Genomic DNA, 23,647 nt, shown 5'->3' with positions numbered 1-23,647 from the left:
ACAATGTGAATGTACTTAATATCACTAAACTGTATACAAAGTAGTCAAATCAGTATTTTGTTTTGCATATTTTACCATAATTAAAAAAATACTATTGCATAAATTTACAAAATTTATAAAAGTATGACTTTACCCCTATTTTTCAAGCATCTGCTTTGTTCCTGGCTCTGAGGATAGCAGAACACAGGGCTGCAAGTCTGCTCAGGGAACAGACGTCCACCTCTCATCAGCCACGCGTGTGTCACCACTGTACTGGCCAACACCTGCCTTAGCTCTGCCATTCAGCCCCCAGGACTCCCACCCCATTCCTTCTCTGGGCCTAGGCTGCCTCAGATGGCATGGAGGGACAGATCAGTGAGTAGAAGAGGGTTTCTGAGAGGGAGAGGGTGGGTGTGAGCTGCAGTCCTCAGGACAGACAAGCAGCAGGCAAGAGGCAGGGCTGCTCTGCGCCTGCCAACAAGCCGGCCCTGGATGCCAGGATGTGCGAGAGCGCATGGACAGTGCAGGGAAAGTCAGGTGGGAGAAGTCTGAGGGCAGTGCTGTGACAGGCAGCATGTTAGCCCCAGAGAGGAGCCCGAGTCAGCGTGATTGACGCAGATAGAATGTTACCAGCGAGTGCTCGCCATGGGGTGGCTGCCGTGTCCCAACTGTTCACTCCTCACTGCAGCCCCAGGAAGGAAGAAATGCTGTTCCACTCACAGGGCAGCTGAGGCTTGGAGAGGACTGACTGAAGTCATGCCAGCAGTCAGGAGCAGTGCCCAGTCCATCTAACGCAGGGCCCCTGCTCTTATCCACAGCCTCTGTTTCTTTCACTGAAAATATCAACCACCGATCTTCCCTTCAGGTTTACTCTTGGTGCGATTGTACAAAATACCTTATAGATGTCAGCTTGCTCAATCAGCATAACCATCCCATGACACAGGGACCATTATACCCATTTTACAGATGGGGAACCTGAGAGGCTGATGCTTTGCCCAAGGATGAGGATAAAGCTGAAACTCAAATCAAGGAATGTCTGGTCCTACAGTCCAGGTTCTTAGCCACTCAGTTGCCCTGCCTGTCAGGTCAGATCCCAACAGATTTGAGTTTCACCCCATGGGCAATGAAAAATCACAGAAAGATGAGCTGGAGAAGCACTCCATGATCCTAATTTTAGAAAGTTTGCTTTGGCGGCCATTCAAAGGCTATATTAGGAGCCTGGAGGTGAAGGAGAGTCAGGAACCAGAAGAAGGAAACATTAAAGGGTCTGCCTGTACCGCTCAGCAGGAAGTGGTGCTGGCCCTGGCCACTCATTTACTCATTTATGCTGTGCCACTGTTTCCTCCTATGTGATGAGGGAGTGGGAGCAGATGACCCTGGCCCCATCCAGCCTGGGGATGCTATGGTTTGCTGGTATTAGCGATAGGAATGGAAGAATAGGAGTACTCTGAAGGACATCTGCTAGCTGGTGGGACCCAGTGGGACAGAGAGAACAAGGTGGCGTCCAAGTGTCACTCTGGAGAGGAATGAGTGTTGGTGTCATGAGCTATGGTGGTAAGTTGGTGGGGAACGTCCTGAGGGCTGTGGGGTAGCTGTGATGAGCTCAGTGGGAAAATGTGCCATGGAAGCTGGCATAACAGACAGCAGCCACTTGGGCAGTGGGGCAGGGCCTGCAGTCTGGTCATGAAGAGGTGGGGATGATGCCATGAGGAGGTGGCCCTTGGAGGGGCGGGACCGGCGGGCAGGCCACGACATGCACTCTGTGGTTTATATCATTGTATTTCAGAGCTGACTCTTTAAAAAAATGAAGAAAACTCAACACAGGAGTTAACTCATCTCAACTATGTTTAGACAGCAAGAAGCTAGAAGGATTCATTTCATTTTTAAAAGGAAATACCTCAGAGATGGAAACAGAGGCCTCTCTGGGGGATGCTGTGGTTTGCCAGCCTCCAGATGTGAGAGAAGACAGGGAAGCAAGCCGGGCTCCCCAGGGCCTCAAGGCCAGAGCGTAGCCAAAGCTGGAGGTGGGGGCCACAGCTGGAGGCAGGGTCTGCGGGGCCGCCTGGGTGCTTCCGCCTGACATCCCTAGCCACACAGTGAGTGCTGACTCTGGTCTCTGTTCCCTAAAAAGTCTCACAGAAAGTCAACTCAGCATTCCCTTGCCTGGGCTCTAAAAAACCACAATGTGACACAGCTTAGACCTCACTAAGACCCAAGATAATCACTGCAAATATCAACTTTGTTTGGTGCGTGGGGAAAGCTAAGAAAAACACTGCAACAAAACTCTTTCCAGTCAGCATTGTTTGATTGAAATGCTTTCTTATTTTCAGAAGAGAGCATTTCATGAACATGGTCCTTTTGAAAACTACCATGAAACCCAAGAACTAATTTAATTAGCATTTCACGATGCCTTAAAAAGATTTACAGTGTTTGTTTCTGTTCTTAATGTGAGACATTCACAACCACAATAACCACCACCACCTCCACCACCATAACTACCAAGCAAGGCGACGTTCTGATGAAAACAGTTTCCTTTTGTTTGGCTTAGAAGAGACCTGGGAGGACTGGGGGCAAAGGGACCCAAGTTCTCTCTCCCGTGTGGGGTAGCAGAGCCAGAATGTATGTGGGAGTAGGGGGACGGTGGTGGTGTCTATGCTCACATGCACAAGCCTGGGCATGGCACTCCATGACCAAGCCAGTACAGGCCTACTGTCCCAAAATGCTAAATCCAGTGAGAATGCTCCTCTCCAAGCCCACGGCCCTTATTATACAGGGAAGAGACTTACCATTAGGAAGGTTTGAATCACCAAAAGAAATTGTTTTAAAAAGGTCAGCAAGGTGATTAGGGGAGATTAATTGCCATGCCCACACATGTGGCTAATTAGGAGGCAGAGCCTGCCTGTTTGTCGCCAAGGTCCAGGCCACTGCCCCACACTGCCTGTCTTTTAAGACAGAGAGGGGCCCGTTAGGAAGGGATGTGCCCTGCGGTCTTACATGTGTTGGAGCTGGGGGTTCTCACTTCTGGCCGAGCACATTTTAAAACACATACTCTGGGCCCACTTTGTACCAAAAGCATCACAATCTCCAGGCACAGGGCTGAGGAACTGCATTGTTAGAATAACCCCCTAGTAATTCTGACCCCAGTCTGATCTTAAAGTGTCTGGCTTGGATTTCTAAGTTTCCTAATGAAGGGTATTCCTGTGAGTGGTGTGTTTGAAATGCTACATTGAAAGAGAAGGATAACTGGACTGAAAGAAGGTGAGGAATCACTGATGGATCCCATGCTCTATAAGCAAACCTATTTATCTGTGGATGTATTTCCTCAGGCACATAAGGAATATTTTGGGGGACACATGCCATTGCCTTAACTTGACAGCACCCATCCTTTGAGGCTGAGACCTTGTGCGTGAGTGAACCATGGTGGGTTCACTGGGGATGTGATGTCAATGCCATCTCCCACATCAAGAGTGGCCACTGGCCTGGGGTGTCTGAGGTGCAACCCTCTGCACACGCCTGCCTGGCTAACAGCAGCCCTTTCCTCTCCTATGGCTGCGTTTCCCAGGTCTCTTCCCAGAGCCCAGTGGCTGCCCTGGGCAGAGCGTTTAGGGACACAGAGACGCTCACTCACAGTTCATCCAGACAGTCCTCGGGCTGCTTCAGCCTGTGGCCGTGGAGGAGGTAGTCATACATCTCGTGGTTCTGGACCCCTGGATAGGGAGTCATTCCCCGTGTAGCTATTTCCCACATCGTCACGCCAAATGCCCACTGGGGACAAAGCAAAAACGAATTAGGATGCAAGTCTTTCCACAGAGGCTGAATGGACTTTTTCATCAAGAAAGGTCATTTCCTTAAACCCTGATGGCCATGCACAAAGCTGGCAATTATCTGTGAGACACACAGCTTTCCCAACACAACAGTGGCGTGGGGTTGGAGTGTCACAGCTCCCTATTTTTACAAAAGTTATTCTGGGAAATTCAGCAAAGGCATTGTGTGAGGTGTTTTCCTAATCTGGGGTCAAGGGTAAAATTACATAGCACCTTTCCTATAGCATTTTGGTCCCAAGAGCCACTGGATGAACTCATTCAATTTCATGTGAATATGAAATATCTTAGTTGCGGGCAACAAGTCATCCTTGGATAGCCAAGAAAAATGGGAATAAATTAAAGACTTATGCAAAGTATGGATCTTCTGAATGTCAGGATGCTTCACCACAATCTATTGTTCCACCTGGCTTTAAGTATCAAGCAAGAAATAAAAGAGAAGTCTGAGCATGCTACCAATCCTTAGTTTATCAAAGAGTAAAACATCAGCCAGGGCACCATAGCGAGACCTCATCTCTACAAAAAAATTAGTTGGGCACAGTGTCATATGCCTGTAGTCCCAGCTATTTCGAAGGCTGAAGCGGAAGGATTGCCTGAGCCCAGAGAGATCAAGACTGTAGTCGTGCCACTGTACTCCAGCCTGGCGACAGTGAGGACCTAACTCAGAATAAAATAGAGTGAAATGTCTTGCAGCACCAGTTGAAGTCATTTCTTTCAGATGCCCTAATCTTTGCAATATGGGGCCCTGAATCAAAGCTTCATACATACCACGTCGCTTTTACTCGTGTAGACTCGATCTGCAAGACTCTCTATGGCGATCCATTTCACAGGCATCTTAGCAATGCGGCCTTGACGGTAGTAATCGCCACTGTAAATCTTCTTAGAGAGGCCAAAGTCCGCGACACAGACAGTCATGTCATCTCGCAACCTACAGAGAGCAAGTTCATGACCTCAAGCAACCCCAGAGGCAAAGTCTTAAATCACTGGTCTGCGTTGGATGTAGCCCAAAGCATGAATGAGAAGTAACCAAAAGAAAACAGAACCCCATCAGCTTGTGACAGTCCTGCTTTGATACCAGTGGCAGAGCACAAGATGGGGAGGCATCACTCTGGACTATGTGGGGATCTGTGCACAGTGGATGGAGATAGCTGGAGGGAACAGGGATGATCACGGCCACCACAGCCTTGACCTGCTGGGTTCAGGTGATCCTTCCACCTCAACCTTCCAGGTAGCCAGAACCACAGACGCACACCACAACACCTGGCTAATTTTTTAAATTTTCTGTCGAGATGAGGTTTCTCCACGTTGCTAGGCTGGTCTCGAACCCCTGGGTTCAGGCAATCCTCTTACCCGCACCTCCCAAAGTGAAACAGAAAGAGCAGCAGCTCAAACCAGGCCTCTCTGTTTGATGAATCTGGTGCCCGAGTAGCCTTTCTGCTTGAGGTCTGGAAGCAATGTTGGCCCTGTGGACTAAGTAAGCCCCCGGGGGAAGTAGGGAGCACGTGCTGCAAGAGGTAGATGCTGGGCTTCTTGCTAAGGTGGCCAGGTGGATGCTTGAGGAAATTAACCAGGAAATTAAAGGGATAAAATTGCATTTATAGCCTGTTATTAAAACAGCTCCTAGACAGGGAACAGTGGCTCACGCCTATAATCCCAGCAATTTGGGAGGCTGAGGCAAAAGAATTGCCTGAGCCCAGGGGTTTGAGACCAGCCTGGGCAACTTGGAGAGACCTCATCTCTACAAAAAATTTTTTAAAAATTAGCCAGGCATTGTGGTGTGCGCCTGTAGTTCTGGTTACTTGGAAGGCTGAGGTGGAAGGATCACCTGAGCCCAGCAGGTTGAGGCTGTGGTGGCTGTGATCATGTCACTGCACTCCAGCCTGCATGATAGAGACTCTAACTCAAACAGTAACAGCAACAACAACGACAAAGATGACAACAACAATGATGACAAGGATGATGACAATAGCTCCTAGACAAAAAGGAGGAAGAGGGAGTGGAAGAAGAGTAAAAAGGAGGAGAAGAGAGAAAGAGAGACATCTGGGGTAGACGATTAGCTTGTTCTTTTTACTCAAAACTGACTTTCAAAACTTGAAAGTCCCACATCCTGGAAAACCCTTCAGTCTAGGGCAAACCAGAAAGCTAGTCGCCCTACCTGGTGGGAGAAGCAAGAAAGGAAATAGTAAGAGAAGAATAGGTTTTCATGATTCTTACTCCATGGCAGAAAATAAAAACAGTAACAAAACTAAAAGCCCTTTGAGGTTTTCAAAAATGAGGTGAAAGGGGACCTGGAGGTGGGGTTGGCTGGGAGGTCTGAAGGGGAAGGCACCATTGTCATGCCTCTAACCAAGAAAAACAAATGACAATCATACATTTAAGGACCACTCCCTCTTCTCACAATAGAAAACTTGAAATCAAGGAACAGGCCGGCTCGGTGGCTCAGCCTGTAATCCCAGCACTTTAGGAGGCAGAGGTGAGTGGATTGTCTGAGCCAGTGGGTTAGAGACCAGTACCGGCAACTTAAAAAAAATTTAGCCGGGCGTGGTAGCACGTGCCTGTAGTTCAGGCTACTTGAGAGGCTCAGGAGGGAGGATCGCCAGAGCCCAGCAGGTCGAGGCTGCGGTGGCCAGGAGCGTGCCACTGCACTCCATCCAGTCTGGGTGACAGAGTGAGACTCCAACTCAAAAAAAAAAAAAAAAAAAAATCAAGTAACAGTTATAGTTCCTGAAGATATACAGCAGATGATGGCTCTGCTGAAGCAAGCTAAAGAAACGGGAAGAACTTAAGTACAAAGTATTTGCATAATAAGCCATTGCCTTCTGTGTATTGAAAGCATAAAACTTCTTCACCAGGAAGCATCACAAACAAATAAAGATAAAAACTGTTTTCTTTTGAGTCAGGGTCTCACTCTGTGGCCCAGACTGAAGTATAGAGGCACTATCATGGTTCACTGTAGCCTAGACCGCTTGGGCTTGGGATTACAGGCATGAGCCACTGCGCCTGGTGACAAATCTTTTATGAATTTCATTACGGTATTCATGTTTATCTGACTCTGGGTTCAAAGCTAGCTGATGGCAGTGGGAAAGGATCCAGAAGGTGATACCTAGCACTCCTACCCGAGTGAGAGAGTGAAAATAAAAAAGTAGTCTCAGGAGAAAGCTTTGGAAGCCAAGCAGACTCAGAGGCAGTGGAAGTGAAAATCCCTAAGCAAACACCCAGTCATAATCCCATCTTCAGAGCAAGTCACACTGTCCCCTGCCAAACTCAGTTTCCTTCTATATCTTAACAGCGATGGGCCATCCCCTCATCCCCACAAAGATCAAACTCCATGAGATCCAACCCCTTGTAGCATGACCCAGGATTCTTACATGCAGTTTCGAGCAGCTAAATCTCGATGAAGAAAATTCCTGTTGCTCAGATACTCCATCCCCAGGGCAATATCCACCATGAACTTCAATAGCGTCTGCAGAGGAATATGCTAGAGAAGAGAGGAAACAAGAAGAAAGACTATCTTTTAAAAAGGAAAACTTGATTTCCATGGGAATGGGGTGGGGAATGATGTTTTTATTTCTTAGAGTGTTGTGATAAAACAAGAAAATAAATCTTTCATTTCCATATTGCTAATATATCACGAATAAGTCTTTAAAAAAGGAAAAAAAAACTCCCTTAAACTTTTTGATAAACATCACATTCTTTTCTCCACATCTTTAAAAATATTTATAGTGAATAACATTGTTTCTTTTTTACAAATTATGAGGTCAAATGTGATTGTTATGTCCTTTTTTCGGTTTGTTTTGGTAGAGATGGGGTCTCATTGCTTAGGCTCGTCTCGAACTCCTGGCCTTAACCAATCTTCCTGCCTCAGCCTCCCAAAGTGCTGGGATTACAGACAGAAGTCACTATGCCCACTGCAATCCTGAGTGATTTCTGAGTGGCATTGGGACAGAGTGCCCACACCACGCAGAGGAGGGGAAGGAACAGGAGTGACAGTGAGGTGTGTATGTAGGGGAAGGTGTCCAATGTATAGGAGGCAAAAGTCCACTTAGAAGGAGCTGTTTCCAACTAGGCACCCACATCTGCTATCACTTTACTTTGAAATGTTTTTAAAAATACTTCTTTCTTCTAGACAGAAATTAGGACAGTCTTCACCTCACAGGACCAAGCACTACAAGTGTGTAGTCAGGGATTTTCGTTGTTCCTGTAGGGCCCTCCTATACACTTCAAGGGTAGTGTTTTCTCTGTTGTAAGAGTCAAACCAGACTGCAATGTTAGAAAACTAGGCCAGGTTCGGTGGCTTAGTCTGTAATTCCAGCACTTTGGGAGGCTGAAGCGAGTGGATTGCCTGAGCCTGTGGGTTCAAGACCTACCCGGGTAACTTGGCGAGGCCTTGTCTCTACAATAAATCAAAAATTAGTCGGGCGTGTTAGCATACGCCTGTAGTTCCGGCTACTTGGAAGGCTGAGGCAGAAGGATTGCTAGAGGCCAGCAGGTTGAGGCTGCGATGGCTGGGAGCGTGCCACTACACTCCAGTCTGGGCGACAGAGTGAGACTCCAATTAAAAAAAAAGAAAGCCATTGTGAGAATTGCTTAAGAGGATGATGACTGTTGAAACTTCCATGTAATAACTACATCCTTTAGTGCAGTCACAGCCCTTACCACAAGTTTCTGGTAATTGTGAATCAATCCACGCATAATATATACTCTCCAAGGCATCGGCTTTGTCATGGCTTGTCTTCCACAGAATAGAGTTTTCTAAAACAGTACTCATGAAGACACCATGTTCTTAAAGATTTACATTTCCTAACTAAGACACATTTCCTAACCAAGACACATGCTATATATATAAATAAAATGTTTAATTATTCTTGCCCTTAAGTAATGGAGTTGTTTAAAAAAAAGCTAAAAAATCAGGCATGAAAGTTTTATGCCTCTGTTTTATACACTTGTAGGCACATGCAGATATTCCCCTTCTGGGGTTTGTATGCAGGACCAGTGGGAAAGGGTTTTAGGATCTGGAGAACATTTTCTACTTTTCATCCTGTAGACTTTTCATACCCTAAGGTGACAGCAGCAAGAATCTTTCCAAGAGTCAACCATCACTGATGAAAGAGGAAAACAGGTATTTCTTTTAATTTTTTTTGAATTGGAGTCTCACTCTGTCACCCAGGCTGGAGTGCAGTGGCACACTCCTGGCCACCCCAGCGTTGACCTGCTGGGCTCTGGTGATCTTTCTGACTCATCCTTCCAAGTAGCTGGAACTACAGGTACGTGCTTCCATGCCCAGCTAACTTTTTATTTATTGTAGAGACAAGGTCTTGCCAAGTTGCCCAGGCTGGTCTCGATCCCGCAGGCTCAGGCAATTCACTCGCCTCGGCCTCCTAAAGTGCTGGGATTACAGGCTGGAAAAAGGTATTTCTAATTGTACTCACCAGAGTCCTGCTACTGACGGCAGCTAAGGGGACCGTGTCAGAAAATGGCAAGCTGTAGATCGAGTGGGGCAGTTCCCTCCCAGGACCTGTGCTTCTTCATAGCAGTGATTTTGGGCAGTGTTGGCCTGGAGTGACTTCTGTCCTCATACAGAACCATTGTTGACACAGATCAGCAGTATCCTGGCTACAGCATGTGTGCCCTGACCAGAACTCTATAGGATCACTGCCTTTTCTAACAGACAGAGAAGGAGCGGGAAATGCAGGAAGGGTGGATGGCTCGGCCAGGTATGAACACACTTACACCTCCTGTTCGCAGCCCAGTCTGTCCGCAGGAAATAACGGGAGGAGGAGTTCATTTTCATTTCAGATAAGGAGCCCAGGAAATGAAAACACAATATCCCCAATGATACCGTACTGGAAGCTGACCCTGACGAGGGCAAGCCCCTTTATGGTCCTAAATTTCCTAGTTGGTCCATAACTGCCATTACAGATATACCCAAGATGACCAGGGCCTCACAGTCTCACAGTGGGGTGGTCAATTTAAGGATTAAAATATTACAAGCATTTTTCAGAATGTCAGATTCTATAGTCCTCTTGGCTCACCCACGCTTCTTCATTCTTTTTTTTTTTCTTTTTGTTAGGTCCCTATAGAAGAGCCCATAACTTCTTTAAAGGTTGAAATTCATGAAATACAGAAGGAGCTCTGTAAAATTTCTTTTAGGAGCACTGTCTTTAATGGCCTTCCTACTGTCTGTGAGCTCTGGGGAGTATGTGGCCACAAGGGGCGTGAAGCATGGGGCTGGGAGCCCACCAACTCCACCCAGCCACTTCCCCCCACCATAAAGCAGGAATAATACTGTCCACGAGTAGGCCTGCTGTGTGGACGGATACCACATTTCAACACCAGGGTACATCGTGAGCAACGAACAGAAGTCAGGGCCTTCCCGCCTTCATTTTCGAGGTTAGACGCTGAGGTATCTTGACTCCGTCACATAAGTCCCGAGAACTGCTGAGCAGCAACACAAGGAAATTATTACCTTTGGTCCTGTGTCCAATCGGGAATAAAGTAAATAGGTATGCAGGTCCCCATACTTCATGAAGGGTAAGATTACCATAGGCTTTGGGATGCCTTGCGAGCTCATTTCTATGCATACACCTGAAATTAAAAACACAGCCTCAGTTACAAAGAGCCCTTGTTACGTGTGATCTGAAAGGCCCCAGAGGACCAATGGCCAAATTGAAACCATGGGTTACCAAGTTAACAGAAAAAAAATGAGAGCTCCTAATTCTCACTCTATTCTAGAAAATGGGACATACGCAGGGTCGCCTATTTTTTTTTTCTTTAGATTAGTACCCATCTTTGCATGACAGCTCTGAAAAAGTCAATCTGTAACAAGAGTAGCCTTCTGGAAACCTACGTGTTTTTGTTAGGCTGAGTCACTGAGGGGCAAGGACGCCACTAGGATTCAAGGGTAAACTAGTTTCATTAGATGCTTACTCGTATGAATAAGTCTACTACAACCAAATGCTTACAACTATTTACAGAATTTTGAGGGCCTATAGGTAAAATCCACATCCCTGAATTTTAAGTTCTGTAAAGGAGAAGCTACAAAACCCTTTATCATGGAATGTAAGCACTAAAGCTTGTCACCTGATTCCAGGCTTACGACAAACACTTCTTGGAGGATTACAAAGTACAATTGTTCTCTTAGTCTGCTAAAGCCAATAGCTGCAAACGAATAACAGTAGTTTCTTTGACATAATATTGTATCCAAATATTAGTTTTCACATCTCCCTGCAGTGTCAGTCACATAAAACTTTAAAAACAAAGAGAGAGAGAGAGAGAGCAACAGAAAATGTAATTATTTCCTGGCTGTGCTTTTCTCTAGAAATAGGGTCACTCAATATCTTATCTCCCCTTTTGTGTTTTTTAGCTAACAAAACTGCAAAGCCAAATTATGTTAGGTCAAGTTCTCTTGGAACTGTTCGGTCACCTTCCATGAAATTGTCAATTGATCATAAGAAATCAGTATTTTCATATAGGTTAATAAATAATTTCTCAAAGATTATGGAATTTAGTTCTTAAAGTTTACCCCGGCCATTGCCTTGCTGGTATGGCCATGTGCTCTCTGAGCTATGGCTGTCACCATGCTTCCTGGCTTTGGCCCCCTCCCCTACCTTGGGAAGGTGAATCTTCTCTTTCTCTCTTTCACTCTCTCTTCCTAATTTACTTTTAAATAAACTGTATTTTTTAATCTAAAAAAAAGTTTACCCCAAGGGATTGGTAGTAGTGGGATACTGCTGGGGTGGGGGGTAGGGACACAACATCAGTAAGGGTACCTGATCTCAAACCTGGCAAAGCGGGGACCAAATAAAGGCCCAAACTTTATCTGTATGATGTCTACTTGTATACCTAATCCTGAATTGTACCCCACATCTTTAAAATTAAAAAAAACAATTTAGCTATTAAAATAAAAAATATAATATATAGTTTAGTCATCTTATTAAAAAAACTTTACTCCACTTGTATCTGATTACTGGATAATCTTAAACCAATAAAAATTGTAACATGATCAGTTCTTCTGTCTTGCCTTTGAGTAACGGGGGGCTACTTAATTCATCCTTTCTTGGAATTCTGTGGATACTCTAATCATTCTGTAGCCCATCAGTGTCCAGGTAATGCAAACTCATTTCTACTATCAGCTTTAAAAAACATAACCGTTAGGAGAAGTCTTGGGGTGAAAAACCCAATGTTATAAATTATTTTGGGATTATACCAAGTGTAAACTTATATGTGTCAAAGAGACTTTTCCTTTGGCACAGATTAGATTAGCTAAACTCCCTCCACCCGTCCCTACATTCCTCTGAGGTACCTAGAAGACAGATGACATTTGGGTGGCTGAAGTCTTTCATGCAGGCAGCCTCACTGAGAAATTCCTCGATCTCCCGCTGAGAAAAGTTGTCCACTACAGGAGAAGATGAAAAACGTCAGGCCACGAATAGTTTATTCAGTTAAGGGGAGGGGACCGGTGACAGCAATTTTATTCTCTGAAACTAAAGTCAAGAACAAGATAAAACTATAGGACCAGGACACAGGACCAGTCAGTTGGTTATCAGGGGCTCATGGGGGTCATGGAAGAGAAGAGAGGACACATAGGTGAAGCAGAGGGGACATTTAGGGCTGTGAAACTGCTCTGTGGGATACTAAAATGGTGGATACATGACATTATACATTTGTCAAAACCTACAGAACTATACATCACCAAGAGTGAGTCTATATAAATGATGGACTTCAGTTAATAATAGTAATGTATCATTAAGGCTTCATCAATTGCAAAAAATACAGCACACTAATGAAAGATGTTAATAAAAGTGGAAATGTATATGAGGGAAGGAGAACTCTATTTTCTGCCTAATTTTTCTGTAAACCTAAAACTGTTCTAAAAAATTAAAATCTGGGGAGGTGGGGTGGAGATACAATATCAATAAGGGCACTGATCTCAAACCTGGCAAAGTGGAGACCAAGGGGAGGCCCAAACTTTACCTGTATGATGTCCACTTGTATACCTAATCCTGAATTATACCCCACATCTTTAAAATGAAATATAAAAAATATATATAAACCTAAAAAAATTAAAATCTATTAGCAAAAGAAAAAAAAACACTCCAAAACCAACTAAAATAAATTCTAGTTGTTCTGTTACGATTATCTTGCTGAAAGAAAGAACAAAAGAAAGCAAGCCATGCCTCTCCTTTTCTATTGGTGTATGTCCTGCAAACCTGGCTGTCAATCATGCCTTGTGAACTGGATGTACTTTCATACCCAGTTTTTGGAATTAAACTGATTTAAGAGAGACATTTAAAATTCCATGTCATGCTAAGTGAAATTAAACCAGTAATAAAAGGATAAATACTATATGATTCCACTTGTGTGAGATATCCAGAGAGTCAAAATCAGAGATAGGAAGTAGAACAGTGGGTGTCAGCGGCTGGGGGAATGGGGAGTTATTGTTTACTGGGTGCAGAGTTTTAGTTCTGTAAGATGGAAAGTTCTGGAGATGGAGGGTGGCAATGGTTGTACAACATTATGAATGTTCTGAATACCACTGAATTATGCACTTAAGCGTTGTTAAGATGGTCAATTTCACATCACATGTATTTGACCAAAATTAAAAACAAACAAAGTATAAAGACAGGCCTGCCTCAGGAAATTTGCTTTAACAAGGTGTAATTACTAATTGAAATCACACATGAAGCCAGGCACGGTGGCTCACGCCTGTAATCCTAGTACTTTGGGAGGCTGAGGCAAGAGGATTTCCTGAGCCCATGGGCTTGAGACCAGACTGGGCAACTTGGCGAGACCTTGTCTCTATAATAAATCAAAAAATTGACTGGGCATGGTGGCACACGCCTGTGGTTCCCATGACTTGGAAGGCTGAGGTGGAAGGATCACCTGAGCCTAGCAGGTCAAGGCTGTGGTGGCCGTGAGCGTGCCACTGCACTCCAGCCTGGGCAACAGAGTGAGACTCTGACTCAAAAACAAAAGAAAAAAAAAGAAAAAGAAAAAGATATCATACATGAATCTAGTACAGTGTCTGTACCATCCTATGGGCTTAATATATATTAATCTTTCTATAAAAGCAAATTTAGCCAATGTGATGGTTCACACCTGTAATCCCAGCACTTTGAGAAGCCAAGGCAGGAGGATTACTTGATCCCAGGAATTCAAGAGTAGCCTGGTAACATACCAAGACATTGTCTCCACAAAAATGTAAAAGTGGTGGAGTGTAACTATAGTTCCAGCTACTTAGGAGACTGAGGAGGGAGGATCACTTGAGCCCAGGAGTTTGAGGCTGTGGTGAGCTGTGACTGCCACTGCACTCCAGCCTAGGCAAGAGAATGAGACCCCAACTCAAAAAACAGAAACAAAACAAAAAAGCAAATTCAGAAAAATTTTAAAAGATCTATACACCTGCAAAATGTCTGCCAACTTTGCCCTCACCTATTCCCTTTACTGTCAACAACCGGGTGGGTGAAATAGAGGAGCAGGGGTTTGCCTACAGACCCCTTCCCTAATGGACCAAACTCCAGGCAAATGTAGATGAGTCTAAGCAATTTGAGGCTAGAGACTATGCTTTCAGTCTTTGATATTTAGCAGGGACGGAACTCCTGTACAGGTTATTCTAAGTGAAAGCACAGCAGAGCCAGACCAGAGAAGAAGCAGGTCCTAGGCTCAGTTCCTTCTACTACGCTCCCTAAACCTACCTGCCTAAATGGGGATAATGGAATGCCTCCTTACAATCACATTGCAAGACTCAAATATAATAATCCAAGAGGCAAGAATGATGCTGAGTGTGCTCCACACTGGGTTCAGCTCTGGTGAGTATTCTAACTTCTGGGTGTTTTTGTTTCTGGGGGCTAGTTCTTGATCCTACTTCCCAGCTGTGCTGATTTTCCGTTCCTGTTGTACTGATGAAATACTGGAATGATTGCAATGTCCTTTTGCTCACAGTGAGCATTAAAAAGTATTAGCTATTATAATGTACTTAAAAAGCAGGTCCACATGACTTGGTTATCGTGGCTCCTCTTTTTTATAACTGAATTAAACTTCAGACTCCAATTTTGGTTTAAGAGTCTCAATACATGCTTATAATCTAGCTTATGCTGTAATGTCCTATAAATGGTGGATTAAGAATTCAGGAGGAAACAGATTTTACTTTATTCTTTGATCAAAAATAGTACTGAATATGTACAGAAAGCTAATCAGAAAGCAACATCAAGAATATTGACAGGCCGGGTGCAGTGGCTCACACCTATAATCCCAGCACTTTGGGAGACCGAGATGAGAGGGTTGCCTGAGCCCAGGGATTCGAGACCAGCCCGGACAACTTGGTGAGACCTCATTTCTACAATAAATCACGAAAAATTAACTAGGTGTGGTGGCACATGCCCGTGGTTCCAGCTACTTGGAAAGCTGAGGCAGAAGGATTGTCTGAGACCAGCAGGTCGAGGAAGCAGGTTGAGGTTGCGGTGGCCGTGAGCATGCCCCTGTATTCCAGCCTGGGTGACAGATTGAGACTCTGACTCAAAAAAAAAAAAAAAAAAAATTGACAAACTTCATGTGGCTCTTCCATTTTGTTTATCTGAATAATGAGTTGTTCCCAGAGGAGACAGCCTGTCTCCCCTTGGTGCCTTCCCAAGACCATACTCTGCTACAGTGGCCACTGGTTACACGGATGGGAGGATCCTCCCACATGGATGCGCGGCCTCTCCTCTGCATGCCAACATGAATCATTTCCAAGGCCTACCTGCAACCAGAGTAACTGAGTTCCTATTCTGGAAGTGACTTGTGAGGAATTCTACCCACCTGGAGTGGTGGTTTATTGCAGAGTTATTGGTGACTGGAGCTCATTTGTGCCCTGGCACTGGGCCTTCAGCACACAAGTGTCACCTTCCTAATCACATACTGGGCATTTTGCAATTTGGTTTCTTACCAATATTATTAAAATCTTAAAAAAAAAAAAAAGAATATTGCCAAATTGAGACCAGGTGTGGTGGCTCACGCCTGCAATCCCAGCACTTTGGAATGCCAAGGTGAGAGGATTACTTGAGCCCAGGGGTTCAAGACCAGTCTGGGTAACATAGCAAGACCTCATCTCTACAAAAAAAAAAAAAATTAGTCAGGTGTGGTGGTGGTGTGGGCCTGAAGCCCTATCTACTCAGGAGGCTGAGGTGGAAGGATTGCCTGAGCTGAGAAGGTTAAGACTGCTGTGAGTTGTGATTGTGCCACTGCACTCCAGCCTAGGTGACAGAGTAAGACCCCAACTCAAAAAAACCCAAAACAACCAACAATATATATATATATTGGCCAACTGAGCAGCAAATAATTTCCATCCATAAGAATCATGATGACGACAGCAGGTAAAATGTCACACAATCATGGTCTATTTCCTAAGTGTCCCAGTGATGGGCCACAACCAGTTGGACACCTGCAGAAACAAACTTAGGGCCAGGCACAGTGGTTCATGCCTGTGATTTCAGCACTTTGGGAGACCAAGTGGGAGGACTACTTGAACTTAGGAGTTTGAGAACAGCTGGACACATAGTGAAACCTCGTCTCTACAAACAAACAAACAAACAAACACTTCCTAGGAGAAGGACATGGGGGAAAATGAACAAGGTATTGTTGGGTCACTGAAGTCTGGTCATCTTACGGCAGTGAAAAAGTCCAGAACAATCTGGCTCCTTCTAGCTTTTCCACTTAGACCATTCAGCAAGTTACTATAGACAGTTTTCTTATCTATAGATAATTGCACAGATTCTACTGTCCTACCTGGCATCAACCACTATTTTTGTCAACACTGTAATTAGTTCTCCTCCACACTGACCCCAAAGTCAATTTCCAAGAATATAACCTGCTCTGTTCCTCATTCGCTTAAGACACTTAATAGTGCTCTACTCCTGGCAAGTTAAAAGCAGATTCTTTGTTATGGCTTACAAGGCCCTCCCAGACATGCCACTGGCTCCCCTCCCAGCTTGCTTGGAGGTTCTAACTTGTGACAGCAGCTCTTCCTATACTTTCGATCAAAGAATATTTCTCCCTTTCTGGGTAGCCCACAGCTTTCCAAGGGCCATGCAATCGTCCTCAAATGAGGAAGTGGCCCCACCACACTAGACAGCCCAGCCAGACCGACTCCAGGGTCACATGCTGCCCCTAGATCACCCCCGCCTCAGAAATTCATGCCTTACTTTGGAGTTGTTAGTTCTTCTAGATAACAGAAACAGAGAGAGCATGAGTATGAGAGAACGTACAGGTGCCCCAGCGATAGTAAAAGTAACAAACACTATTGCCTCGCGTGTAAAGAATATATAATGTATGCATGAAGAGCTCATTATGGTAACTGCCCCTTGGTGACCAGTGTTCTCCACTGTCCTCTCTCTGACCCATCTGCAACTGAGATCATGACATATTAACACCATCACTGGCCTCATGGAGCACCCAATACTGAGGCAGCTGCCCCCCCCAGAAGAATGGGTTTCACCATTAATAACTCACATTTCATGGTCTTCACTGCCACTTTCTGAGAGGTCCCATCTTGCTGCTTGAGATTTCCTTCCATCACAGAGCCAAACTCTCCTGTGAGGTAAAACCACATCTAGATGGTCGCAGTGCAAAATCTTTCCTGACCACAAAAATATCACAGTGCCAGAGCTGCTGTTTTCATGTGGTTCGAGAGCAACTCATCCTCTAGCAGCTGGGCAGAACCTGCTTAGGAAGCCCACACTCGCAAACCACAGCCTACTGCCAAACACTGGTCTCCTGCTTGTCATGAGCTTGGGTAGCGCAGGCCTACCTTAGCCCGTCTGTTTATTAAGCATTATAACTGATCCAAGACACTCATCCAAGGAGAACACGAAAAACGCTAGTGAAGCTCACAAAACACAAACTCTTAATACCATTATCATTCATCCTAAGAACAACTGAACAAGTTAAATATGCATTTTCATCTTTTCAACTAATTAGGTAGGTACCAAGAACAATAAACTTAAGAACTAGTAGGAATAATTTTAAGGTACATAGGAAACTGATCAATGAACCGCATGCTTTTCAAAGAAGAAAGGGAATTAATTTTCTTGAGGGCCTAGGGTGTGTTCTAGGCACTGGAAAGGAGCTTTTAATTTGCTATATGCGAGCTTCAGAAATCACTCTATCACTCTGTCATTTCAAATTATAAAATATAACTGCCTTCATTATAACTCCAAGTCATAAAATGGTATTTTATTTCATAAAAATGCATTTTTAAAAACAGTTCTAAACTGCTCACTTACTCCACATTTTAAAAGAATTATGTGAAGCTGCTTACCTTCACCTAGAATTTTTCCAAGAATTAGAAGATTCCTGTCAATCACAACATCTTCTAGTTTATTTTGTAGTTCCTCGCTGACTCCCAAGTTTTGTACTAGCAAAGGAATAACAGAGCATTTAGAGGAGTTGTCAGTGTGTTTTCTGTCATCTGAATAGTTAAAGCCACATGTAAAGTCCTATACAATAGTGAAATATTCTTTTTTTCATTTTATACCCATTATTTCTCTTCAAAAAAATGCCAGCAATAAAACATCACACTTAATTCTACTGTGATTCAAGTGAGTATGAGGAATCCTTCAGGGCAATGTTAATTCTGAACTATAAAAATCAGAACAATAGATTCAGACAACAATTCAGATTCACATAAAGGGGTAAGAAAGATAAGTTAATAGGTACTTTCTGGTCAACTTTTTGCTACTATATCCCTAACTACAGTATATAAAAGAGCCATTAGGACACCTTCCCATCCTCCCACACTAGGAAAGGAGTTTCACAAACCACATTTAGAGAACAAGCTATTGTTCTACATATGATATATGGAACTTCATTATAATGACATAGAAAGTACTAAACTGAGTACTTTGAGGAATTGGAGAATAAGACTCTCTACAATAAGATATCTAATAGATATGCAGCATAGACATGTGCTGGCAACAAGAAGAATTAACCAGGAGAGGGAGACCCATTCAATAACCATTTGGCAAATATTTCGGTTTGGGCCCTAGTTAAGGCATGAGCAAATCTTTGAAAGAAAAAAAAATGTGGATAATTAGAAAGGACACATTCATTCTCAGAGAAAAAAAATTTATCCAATGTTCCCCCAATAAAGGAAAGAAATTGGTCTAAATGACACATTTTTTAATGTAAACATTTAGAATTTCAAAATAAAAGTGCAAGAACAGAGAAATCTAAAAGTCAAAACTTACTGATAAGAAATTAATAATATTCTACATCAAGTAAGTTTTTATTTCATAGTAACTTTTATTTCATCACCTTATGTCTTTTGGGGGGGAACATCCAGAAGAATAAATCTGTTAATATTTGCACATATTTTCTATACTTTTTCTAAAATTATTTAAGAGCATTGCTATCTGTTGTTATCTGTTTAGTTTCTTTTTTTTTTTTTGGGTCAGGGTCTCACTCTGTCATCCAGGCTGGAACATAGTGGCACCATCACGGCTCACCACAGCCTTGACTCCTTGGGTTCAGGCACTCCTCCTGCCACAGTCTCATGAATACCGGGACTACAGGAATGTGCCACCACTCCTGGCTATAATTTTGTTTTTTGTAGAGATGAGGTCTTGCTATGTTGCCCTGGTTGGTCTTGAACTCCTGGGTTGGGTTCAAACAATCCTCCTGCCTCAGCCTCCCAAAGTGCTAGGATTACAGAGTGAGCCACCACATCTGGCCTATTTCCATTCTTTAAACCAGAAGGTCCCATTCTCTGATTCAGCAAAACTCAAACCATAATTACCATAAAACATGTTGGCAAATCATCCTCTGAGTTGGTTGCCAGGAAAATAGGAAATGAGGCTTGAGATTAGGTTTGTTACTTTGCTGTTTTCTTTAAATCCTGGGTCTCTACCCATGTCCCATCATCGCAGAAAGTTCTTCTTTCACGGTGCATGTCATAACATTATGAGACCTTAACCCCAGTGACCTAACCCCAGGACCAGCTCCAGATTCCAGTAAATTAGCCAATAGAGACATGTATGGAGGTATCTGACCATCTACTTGCTTGCTGGTTTCTAGAAATTTAAAATATCCACTCTTGAATTCCCTTGGCTTTTGTTAGAAATCTGTCTATTTTCCTTTCTTTGTTGTCATCTTTGTTAACTTTTGCCAAAAGGAAAATAAAAATCAACTTACAGGTGAGTTCAATGGCTCGCCGACAGAAAGACTTCTTTGCTATATAATTTACAACTAACTCAGAATCCTCCTCTGTGAATGCCGTCCTGAGTGAATGAAAACAAAGACATCTCAGTATAAAAACAGGGCCACTGGATCAGTTGTTGATTCCACAAGGATGATATGAAGCTGCCATCTTTTAAAAGGTCTCTTCTGTCACAAAAGCATTTCCCCCTAGGAGAAACGTGCTTCTTTCCTTTGATCTATTTTAGACTTACCTGGCAATATCAAAACAACTCTGTCTAGGTATCATCAAGAACAGAGAATAATTGATAAGCTCCCAGTGGCCAAAGCTGTAATAATCTGGGCAAAAAAAATAATAATAAAGTGCTACTGACTCATTAGTATAAAATGAATATTCATGAGCGCGTACTGATAAAAATGATTGAATAAATGAATAAATTAAGGAAAAGAGACAAACCTGTTGTACCGAAGAACTCTGAATACCTTATGCAGATATTGTGATCTTAAAGGGTGAGGGAAGTTGAATCCTCACCCTGTCATTGTGGGCTGTATAGTGACTTGCTTCCAAATAGTGTGGAAAGAGAGAGAGAAAAAAAAGATTTCACAGCAGAGAAACCTGTCAAACACTATCTCAGCCAGGTGATTAAGGTCAATGCCAACAGTGATAAATCACATTGACAGTATAAGCCTTTGATAGAATGTGAAAGAATAGCGTTTTGCTTCTGTGTTCCTCCTCTTAATAACTCATAACTCCAGGCTCATTATGAGAAAAACATCAAACAAACTGTTAACAGAGGGGCACCCTACAAAGCACTTAACCAGCACTCCTAAAATCGCCAAGATTATCAAGGAAAAGGAAGGTTGGAGAAACAGTCACAGCCAAGAGGCGCCAAAGGCGATGTGACAACTAAATGTAATGTGGCATCCTGGATGGAATCTCAGAACAGAAAAGGGACACTAGGTAAAAAACTAAGGAAGTCTGAATAAAGTCTAGACATTAGTTAATGATAGTGTATCAACACTGGCTCATTAATTGCAACAAACCCATCACACCAATGCAAACTGTTAATAGGGGAAACTAGGTGTGTGGTACACAGGAAGTCTCTGTACCATCTTCTCCATGTTTCCGTAAACTCAGAACTCTTCTAAAAATAAATTATATTTAAAGACTCCAATTAGTCACTATTTTAGATTAATTGGTGAAATAGTATTATGGAACAATGAGTCTAAATTATAGACTTAATTGCAATTTACCTTGGGTATACAGGTTTTAAAAGGGATAACACAATTTTGAAAATAACATGTATATCTGCAAAGCAAGGCATTTAGAAGGATGTTGCCAAATTAGCAGCTAAGACCATGCATGAACCAGAGACGGGCTTCACTTTCTACTTTTTTTTTTTTTTTTTGAGTTGGAGTCTTACTCTGTCGCCCAGACTGGAGTGCAGTGGCCGCTCCCGGCCACCGCAGCCTCAACCCACTGGGCTCTGGCGATCCTTCCACCTCAGCCTTCCAGCTACTTAGCTGGAATTACACGCCCGGCTGATTTTTTTGATTTATTGTAGAGATGAGGTCTCACCTCTGTATAACCTGATTTTTTAAAAAAACTATAAGAATTTTAGCTCCTTTTATACGTAGAAAATAAAGGTATTTTCATTTTAAAAAATGAACTGAAAGGTGCTTATACAAAGTTCAAGGTTATAGTGAGCTATGATTGTGCCACTGCAGGTGACAGAGTATCTAAAAAAAAATTTAGATCATACTTTGTCTATCTTAAAACAGTGTCCTTGTAAAGAATTACAAGGAGAGAGTTTTAAGGACTGAAGGTAACCAACCCCTAAGACTGCAGTGTGTACTAATAAAGTCAGGTGTGCAGCCTGACTTCCCTTCCTAAGCCCCGTGCTATACACATGGGAAGTCTTAGAGTGAATGGAATGCTCTAAGAGCATTCTGCCAGTGGAGTAACGAAAAAGCGCTGCTCAGCCTCCTGCAAACACAGTTAGGCACCCCTGCCTCACCTTGTCCCATTCCAAGCCATCAACAACCTGTCTCATACAAAATACTTCCTCCTGATCTGTAATGAATACACTGGATTTCATGGAAATCCAAATTCGCCATAGAGCCCTGGAGCAGAAAACTGAGTTCCAGAAACAACATTTACACACAAGCCTTCTTTTCATACGTGGCTTTAACACAAATTCTCCTTTTTGTTGATATTAACCTAGTATTTTGTTATAAAAGATGTACAGAAAATGAGAAAAAGAGTTTTCCAATTTGAATTTTTTTTCTTTTTGATTTGGAGTCTCATACTGTTACCCAGGCTGGAGTGTAGTGGAATGCTCACGGCCACTGCAGCCTCGACCTGCTGGGCTCAGGCGAGCCTTCCACATCAGTCTTCCAATTATCTGGAACTATAGGCCTGCCGGCTAACTTTTTGATTTATTGTAGAGATGAGGTCTCACCAAGTTATTTAGGCTGGTCTCGAACCCGTGGGCTCAGGCAATCCTCTCACCTTGGCTTCCCAAAGTGCTGGGATTATAGGCGTGAGCCTCTGTGCCCGGCCTTGAATGTTAAAATATAAAGTTTTGTTCTATTAGAAAAATAATAGGTCATTATAGAAAAATGTACAGAATATAGCAAAAAAAGAAAACACACACTCATCTGCAGTGATACCAGTCTTTGTTGCCAATGCTCTGGTGAACTTCCTCCCTGTATTCTTATCTATATATACAATTCAAAAAATAACCAGAGTCATTTTTAAGGCTTCTATAAAAGTTCTCATTTAACAGCAACCCAGACTGAGTAGTAAAGGCCTCAATGCTCTTCTCTGTAAAAGAACCCTTTCTGAGGGCCGGCTTTGGCTGTCATCTGCCTTTGCAGGCACTGGTTTAAGTCAGGAAGCTGCCCAAGTCCAGGGCATGCATGAGGCAGGGCACCCATCTGGGCACAACGTGAGGAGGAGGGCTAAGAGGACAGGCATTACCACTTGGCGTAATAGCCTCCTCAATACCACTGGCAAACTAGGAAACTTACCCAAACTTTGTCTCCTGGAGTCTTTTTCTGATGGCCATCGAAATATATAAAACCAACCCCATCAAAACAAATCCACAAATGCAACCAAGGATGATGAGCACAGGATCTGTGTTGCCGGGTGCCGGAGTTGACGAGGGGGCATAATCTACCCAACCTGGCAAAATACCAATAGGACCAATTCAAAACATCCATTGGGATTTGAAATACATAAGAAACACTGGCTTGTAATAGAACAGACAGTCAAATAGTCAAAAGCTTTTAGAATTTAGTTAGATCTTTTATCAATTGGAATCTACAAATGCAGACAGTCCTCACTTTGTGCAATGTGAGATCATACAGAGTGGTATTAATAATCAGTGAGAATCCAGTTTGGTTTAATCATTCCACAATGTACACATACATCAAAACATCAGGCCAGGCACAGTGGTTCATGCCTGTAATTCTAGCACTTTGGGAGGCTAAGGCGGGAGGATTACTTGAGCCCAGGGGTTTGAGACCAGCCTGGGCAACGTAGTGAAATGTCATTTCTACAAAAAATAAAAAAATTATCCTGGCATGGTGGTGTATGTCTGTAGTCCCAGCTATTTGGCAGTCTGAGGTGGGAGGATTGCCTGAGCCCAGGAGGTTGAAGTTGCAGTAAGCTGGGG

The 23,647-nt window shown here is 43.3% G+C and overlaps 1 protein-coding gene across 1 annotated transcript in view; it reads right to left on the bottom strand.

The window, feature by feature from the left end:
* MERTK (MER proto-oncogene, tyrosine kinase) overlaps nt 1–23,647 on the bottom strand; it is a 127,374-nt gene that overhangs the window by 4,264 nt on the left and 99,463 nt on the right. The window contains exons 10-18 of the mRNA XM_008057096.2: nt 23,001–23,154; nt 19,965–20,050; nt 18,094–18,189; nt 17,286–17,366; nt 12,103–12,195; nt 10,267–10,385; nt 7,169–7,278; nt 4,569–4,728; nt 3,608–3,744 (exon numbers count right to left, since the gene is read on the bottom strand). Of these exons, the coding sequence (XP_008055287.1) occupies nt 3,608–3,744; nt 4,569–4,728; nt 7,169–7,278; nt 10,267–10,385; nt 12,103–12,195; nt 17,286–17,366; nt 18,094–18,189; nt 19,965–20,050; nt 23,001–23,154 (1,036 nt within the window). The remainder of the gene's footprint in view (nt 1–3,607; nt 3,745–4,568; nt 4,729–7,168; nt 7,279–10,266; nt 10,386–12,102; nt 12,196–17,285; nt 17,367–18,093; nt 18,190–19,964; nt 20,051–23,000; nt 23,155–23,647) is intronic.

This window comes from Carlito syrichta, unplaced genomic scaffold, assembly GCF_000164805.1.
Source record: "Carlito syrichta isolate Samal-C Ts95f unplaced genomic scaffold, Tarsius_syrichta-2.0.1 Scaffold302727, whole genome shotgun sequence".
Taxonomy (NCBI): domain Eukaryota; kingdom Metazoa; phylum Chordata; class Mammalia; order Primates; family Tarsiidae; genus Carlito; species Carlito syrichta.
Note: the sequence above shows the minus strand (reverse complement) of the source record. Positions and strands in the feature narration are given on the sequence as shown.